This window comes from Berghia stephanieae, chromosome 1 (assembly GCF_034508935.2).
Source record: "Berghia stephanieae isolate SIO BIC M18660-M18661 chromosome 1, UCSD_Bste_1.3, whole genome shotgun sequence".
NCBI lineage: Eukaryota > Metazoa > Mollusca > Gastropoda > Nudibranchia > Aeolidiidae > Berghia > Berghia stephanieae.
The window spans coordinates 7,636,532-7,642,842 of NC_088360.1; the positions used below are offsets into that span (position 1 = coordinate 7,636,532).

The window sequence follows — 6,311 nt, forward strand, 5'->3', positions numbered from 1 at the left end:
CATTGATGGTATGCTCTTAGAATCTACGGGCGGGGGTTGCGCTGTTTAGGTGATCCCCTCATGGCGTGGTTCATGTACCTGTGTTTGTATAGAAATAAGATGGTCTGGCAGGGAGGTACTCGCTATGTCTTCTTACCCCCCATGTATTTGTTTTCCAATTGCTTTCTGCCTTTATCTTGGAATGAGATTACTTGGTTTTGTCCTGACCCTGGCCGAATCCTTGGCTGGGAGGGAAATAATCAAATGTATTGTATAGTTATAGTTTTTGGGAGATGATATTTTTTTTCCTTTTTAATCATCTCTCTCTTATGTACTGTTATTTTTTATTTTTAACATGTGATTTGTAAACATTTGAGTGTATTCCTCTTAGTGGGATCTTGTGCTGTTGTCTGGGTGAGATTTTTCGGTGATCTCAAACTAAAATTGTGAGCTCTTGGAAGCTACATATGTTCTCTATTTGAACCAGTCCCCTTTTTCTTACGTTTTCCTCAAGTCCTTTTAATTGTACATCTAGAATGTTTTTCCTATCCCATTTTCTTCCTTTTTACTGGCGCTGATTTGATCTAAATATGTTGCAAGCGCCGTAAAACCCTTAAAAACAAACAAACAAACTTCTACCCCCCGTGAAAACAAGCGAATGCAAATTATGGCAACAGAAACATTCAACATTCTTCACAAATTATCCCCAAAAGTATGCTCTTGGAATCTACATCTGATCCCAATTTGTTCCCAGTTCCCCTTTGTCTAACTTTTTCTTGAGTGCTTTAATTGTAAATCTAGAACTTTTTACTAGGTATCCCATTTTCTTCCTTTTTCCTGGCGCTGATGTAACATAAATGTGTTGCAAGCGCCGTCTGTTATGTTAGTTATTTTTGGTTCTGAACGCGGACTTGCGCATAGACTCTGACTTTAGTCAATGACTTGAAAAAAATCGGATTTTATGTGAGCTGACCAAGCAAGTCTCAGACTAAAATCACGGCACCTTCGGACTAAGTTCTAGTCATTTGTTGAGGCCGGACTTCAAGCTTAGTTTGAGACTAGTTTGAGATACGTTATAGCGTCGACACGATAGCAACTATTTTTAGATTGAGAGGTCATCGAATCGGAAGGAAAATGCGTCGGCTACGAATTACAGATGTGTCCATTTGCTATTGACACTGGCTTTAAAAACCTGTAAGATCATCGAAACCCCGAATATAATCGGCTCGTGAGTTACGAGTGAACGAAGACTCGAAGTGGGAGGGTTCGCATCAAAGAACAACCAAAAAAATTTTTTTTAACGATTAGAAAGTATATATAGTGGAGACAAAAGTTATTCTGCTGGCATTGCAACTTTTACAGAAAGAAACTATGATTTTAGGCACACCAATACTGTAAATGTTCCAAACATCAAAACAACCCATTTCGGCAAACAGTCCTTTCGCTATGCCGTTGCAGCTTCGTGGAATAATCTGCCAGGGCACATGAGAACGGAGACAGATTTGAATAGGTTTGAGAGTCTCTTATGACAAAAGCGGCAGCTTCTCTGACTGGTTCAGATCTTATTTTTTTAATTTTTATTTTGTTCCTTTATTCAGTATATTTGATATTCATATTTAATGAAACAGTGAGATATGTCAATTTTTATGTATATTTAATTTATGTGAAAAGTAACTTTAAAAAAAAATTTTATGTCGGTGAAAAGCCTGAAAGGGCTTACTGATTTTAAATCAGATGTCATTTAGAAGATATACATCATTATTTTTCTCTCCAAATTATAACTTTTATATTTTGGTGTCATTGCTAATAGTTGTTATGCTACTGCTATTACTACTACTGATGCTGCTGCTGCCTCTACCACTTTTACTACTACTACTACTACTACTACTACTACTACTACTACTACTACTACTACTACTACTAGTACTACTAATGACTACTACTACTACTACTACTACTACTACTACTACTACTACTACTACTACTACTACTACTACTACTACTGACTACTGACTACTACTATTACTATTACCACTTTTTTAAGCTATCACGATCGGCGGGATATGTACAGTTTCAATTGATGGTCTCCATCAATTTGCTTTGTGAGAAATCAAGATCGATCTACTATTATGATGACATTGTTATTAAATGAAAAACCATAGACCTAAAAAAAAAGTTAAATATTTATGATGGATTAATCTCAGTTCCCATCTTTGAATCAATTTCTGTAGACTACCAAGACCGTCTAAGTATTAATTCTTTCCCTTTGATCATATTTTTATAAACAAGTGTGTATATTTTTGTGCACTTCGCGGCACCAAACTGAACCACAAAAATACACAAAGTTTCATTTTAAATTGTTTCCTTCACCTCAAATAAGATCCATTATTAGACTATCTTTTTGTTGCAATGCAACTGTAAACAGACTAATGGACAAGTATAATATCTTGGGAACAACTAAATAGTGACGTCAGTAACACCACTAGTATGCCATGGGATGTTGGTTCACGAGAATGAGACAATTAGAGGAGGCGAAAAGTGTAAGTATTAAATATAGTAGATAATATCAATAATATTTCAATAAAACTATTGTACTACCAATACTGTTCTACAACTGTGGTACATGGGGATTAACGACAAAAGAATTTAGACAGTCTCGACGCCCTACACAGAAAACAACTCCGTCGAGTCACAGGGGGTGTGGTATGGCCAAACAAGATCAGTAACCAAGATCTCTACGGCCGTTGCAGAGTACGCCCTGTCAGTGATAGAATAAAACAATAAAGATAGAAACTTCTTGACCACATTCTCAGAAGAGACCATAACATACCAGCCCAGATAGCAATGAAGGAATACTTCAATGCCGGGAAGAAATACCGCGGACGAACACCAACGCGTCTACCAACAACACTAAATGCCGACCCGGGCCCGTTTTCATGAACGCGGACTAGCGCATAGACTCTGACTTTAGTCAATGACTTGAAAAAAATCGGATTTTATGTGAGCTGACCAAGCAAGTCTCAGACTAAAATCACGGCACCTTCGGACTAAGTTCTAGTCATTTGTTGAGGCCGGACTTCAAGCTTAGTTTGAGACTAGTTTGAAATACGTTATGGCGTCGACAAGATAGCAACTATTTTTAGATTGAGAGAGCATCGAATCGGAAGGAAAATGCGTCGGCTACGAATTACAGATAAGTGTCCTGTTGCTATTGACACTGGCTTTAAAAACCTGTAAGATCATCGAAAGTACACATTTTTGTGAGTAAATACGTTAAAAACCCCGAATATAATCGGCTCGTGAGTTGCGAGTGAACGAAGACTCGAAGTGGAAGGGTTCGCATCAAAGAACAACCCAAAAAAATTTTTTTTTAACGATTAGAAAGTATGTATAGTGGAGACAAAAGTTATTCTGCTGGCATTGCAACTGACTGAAATAATATGATTCATCGGAACACACTTTCTGTTTTGTTTGCTTCTTTGTTTGTTTTTGTTTTGTTTTGTTTGTTTTTTGTTTTTGCTTTTTGTTGTTTTTGTTTTGTTTTTGTTTTTTTGTTGTTTTTTTTTGGGGGGGGGGTGTTTTGTTTTAAATGTTGTTTTTTTTTTTTTTTTTTTTTTTTTTTTTTTTGGTTCAATTTGTTCGAGTTTCATTGAAGCTTGAATTGGCCTAAATAATATATAGAATTGATAGTCGGCCATGAACATCACTGTAGTCTGTTGATTCATCCAGTAAGTTCAAATATGAAACAGAACGGAATAATATCAATATCGGATCTGTTACTAATTTCCTGATTGGAAATATTTTGCGTTGAAAGTATGAAGGCTAGTATCTTACCTGCCATCGTGTACTAGAGAGCTCGATATTTCCAACGCAAACTAGCCGAATTAGTCACTGTCCTTACAACGCCGACTTCTAGTCAAGAGCCGACCTGGTCAGAAACTAGAAAATATTCATAAAATCCGATTTTTTAGTCACTTGCTCCGCTTAGGCTTAAGACTAGCAAGTCATTTACTAGACTAGTAAATCACTAAATCTAGTCCGCACACATCGTCTGCTCCAATCAGCACCAGGAGAATCTGTATCATTACAGCTACAAAAAAAAACTATTCCATCAAAACTAAAGACGAAACATGATCTGCTTGCTCTAAAAACGTTGTGGCAAGACAGGGGGGATGCATGGAAAAATATAACAAAAGGAACCCAACAAGCAGAGGACATGGTGACAACCGCACAATTATCACGGCAAGTGTCCTTGAGACTGCGTAGCCAAGAGCATCATTATTAATAACAAAAATTAAAAAATCGCATGTCAGAGGTGAAGGCTAGAGAGAAGACTTATTGCTATAAATAGCAGTGGTCTCCAACATCTGAATCGCAGAGGACAATAATTTGAAAGCCATATTAATTTCAATCCGACTTATTTTATTTTTATTTTCAAGCTTACTTGTCAATTATTACACCATTTTTTTTGGTATAGTCGTGTGTGTGTGTGTGTGTGTGTGTGTTAGTGTGTGTGTATACGTGAGAGAGAGAGAGAGAGAGAGAGAGAGAGAGAGAGTATGTATGTTTGAGCAACAATATTATGCTGTTCATATTGGAAGCCTCGAGCGAAGGGAAACAATCCAATTATCCCTTCAACCAACCCTAAGAAAAAATAAAACATAGGACCTTTAATCAACCCTAATAGGAAAAACAAACACCATAGAACCTTTACTAAGACCTATAACTAACCCTAGTAGAAAAAAAAACCTAGGACTGTTTTGCACTACTTTTTTTTTCAATACTTCAACAACTAAAAGGCGGCGGAGAACCAAAATAATGGTCATATTATTTGGAAATTTTAAACTTTTACCAATCAACCAAGGCTTGTTCTAAAGCTTTCAAAATGCTACTAAAAATTTACAATATGAATAAATAAACGTGTGACAAAAGATCCACGGTTAAGATAAAATTATCAAGTTAAGCTACCTAGAGGAAGGTGCGGATGCTCTCAACATACGGGGACTTTCATAAATATTTTTTAAGGTAAAAAAGGCCATAATCCGAAACCTATTGCACGAATTTTCATTCTATGAAAGATGCACATCAGCTTCGTCAATGAAGTATTCAATTCTGAATATAGAGCATTACTGGTGTACGCACCGATGAATTGTTGGAGAAGAAAGGATGGCCACCATTATTGAAAATCGGAGACAAAAGATGTGATCAGATTGCACGAAAAGTGAAAAGGCAACTCTCCATCAAACATTCATAACGAACTTAAATCCTTGTGTGGTAAAGATGTTTACAAAATGCAGTAGCCAAGGCAGTTATGTCTTGATTGTCCACAGGGCAATAGCCATATTAAATGTGCCCTGGCAGAGAAAACGACGCTCGCGTCAAATATTTGATTCGCGAAGACAGGATAAATGGAATTCTGGATTTAGTGAATGATCTTGATTTTCAGAAGACGATTAAGCATCGAGTTGGTATGAACAACTGGGATACCGGAAGTGTCGACACATTGGGTGCCCAAACAACTGACAGACGATCATAAAATTATACCAACAGAACCATGTCAAACTATTTTGACAAAATGAGACACGATGAAGGCAATAGAGAAGGTGATGGTTGTGAATCGCTCTCTGGGTAATTTGATTATAGATGAGACGTGGTTACATCTCACAACACCAGAGTCGAAGCAAGTTTCCCATGACATGGGCACATCCGTCGTCACGAAGACATAAAACAAAGTTAATGTCCAACAGTCTTTCAAAGATGCCCATGGCCACTGAATATTAACGCTGTCAGATATTGTTAACACTAGAAAGACAGAAAGGCCATCCGTCGAAAGCGACCTGGGCGCCTGAGACAAGGTGTGATTTTGAAGCATGTCAAGGCGACATCTGAACCGATAAATGAACCAAAGACGGACTATAGAGACACCATTTAGAGGTCTTCCATGCCTTCCACACAGTCCAGACCGTGCTCCCTTGGGCTATGACTTGTTTGGACCTCTGTAACTGAAAGGACATTGAACAGGCAGCGCTTGATCGCTGATGACGATCCCATATACAATGTGGCAAAATGGCTTCATTCCTCTTTTTCTCCTCCTCCTTCTTCTTCTCTTCTTCCTTCTCTTTCCCCCCCCCCCCCCCCACACACACACGGTAATCCTACTTTTTCCCCTCCTCTTTTTCCTCCTCTTCCTCCTCCTCTCCCCCTCCTCCTCCTCCTCCTCCTCCTCCTCCTTCTTCTTCTTCTTCTTCTTCTTCTTCTTCTTCTTCTTCTTCTTCTTCTTCTTCTTCTTCTTCTTCTTCTTCTTCTTCTTCTTCTTCTTCTTCTTTATTTAA

General features: G+C 37.9%; 1 protein-coding gene across 1 annotated transcript in view; it reads left to right on the plus strand.

The window, feature by feature from the left end:
• The first annotated feature begins 2,325 nt into the window (after positions 1-2,325).
• Positions 2,326-6,311, plus strand: part of LOC144963296 (uncharacterized) — a 13,159-nt gene continuing 9,173 nt past the window's right edge. The window contains exon 1 of the mRNA XM_078897192.1: positions 2,326-2,519. Within this exon, the coding sequence (XP_078753318.1) occupies positions 2,472-2,519 (48 nt within the window). The 5' untranslated portion in view covers positions 2,326-2,471. The remainder of the gene's footprint in view (positions 2,520-6,311) is intronic.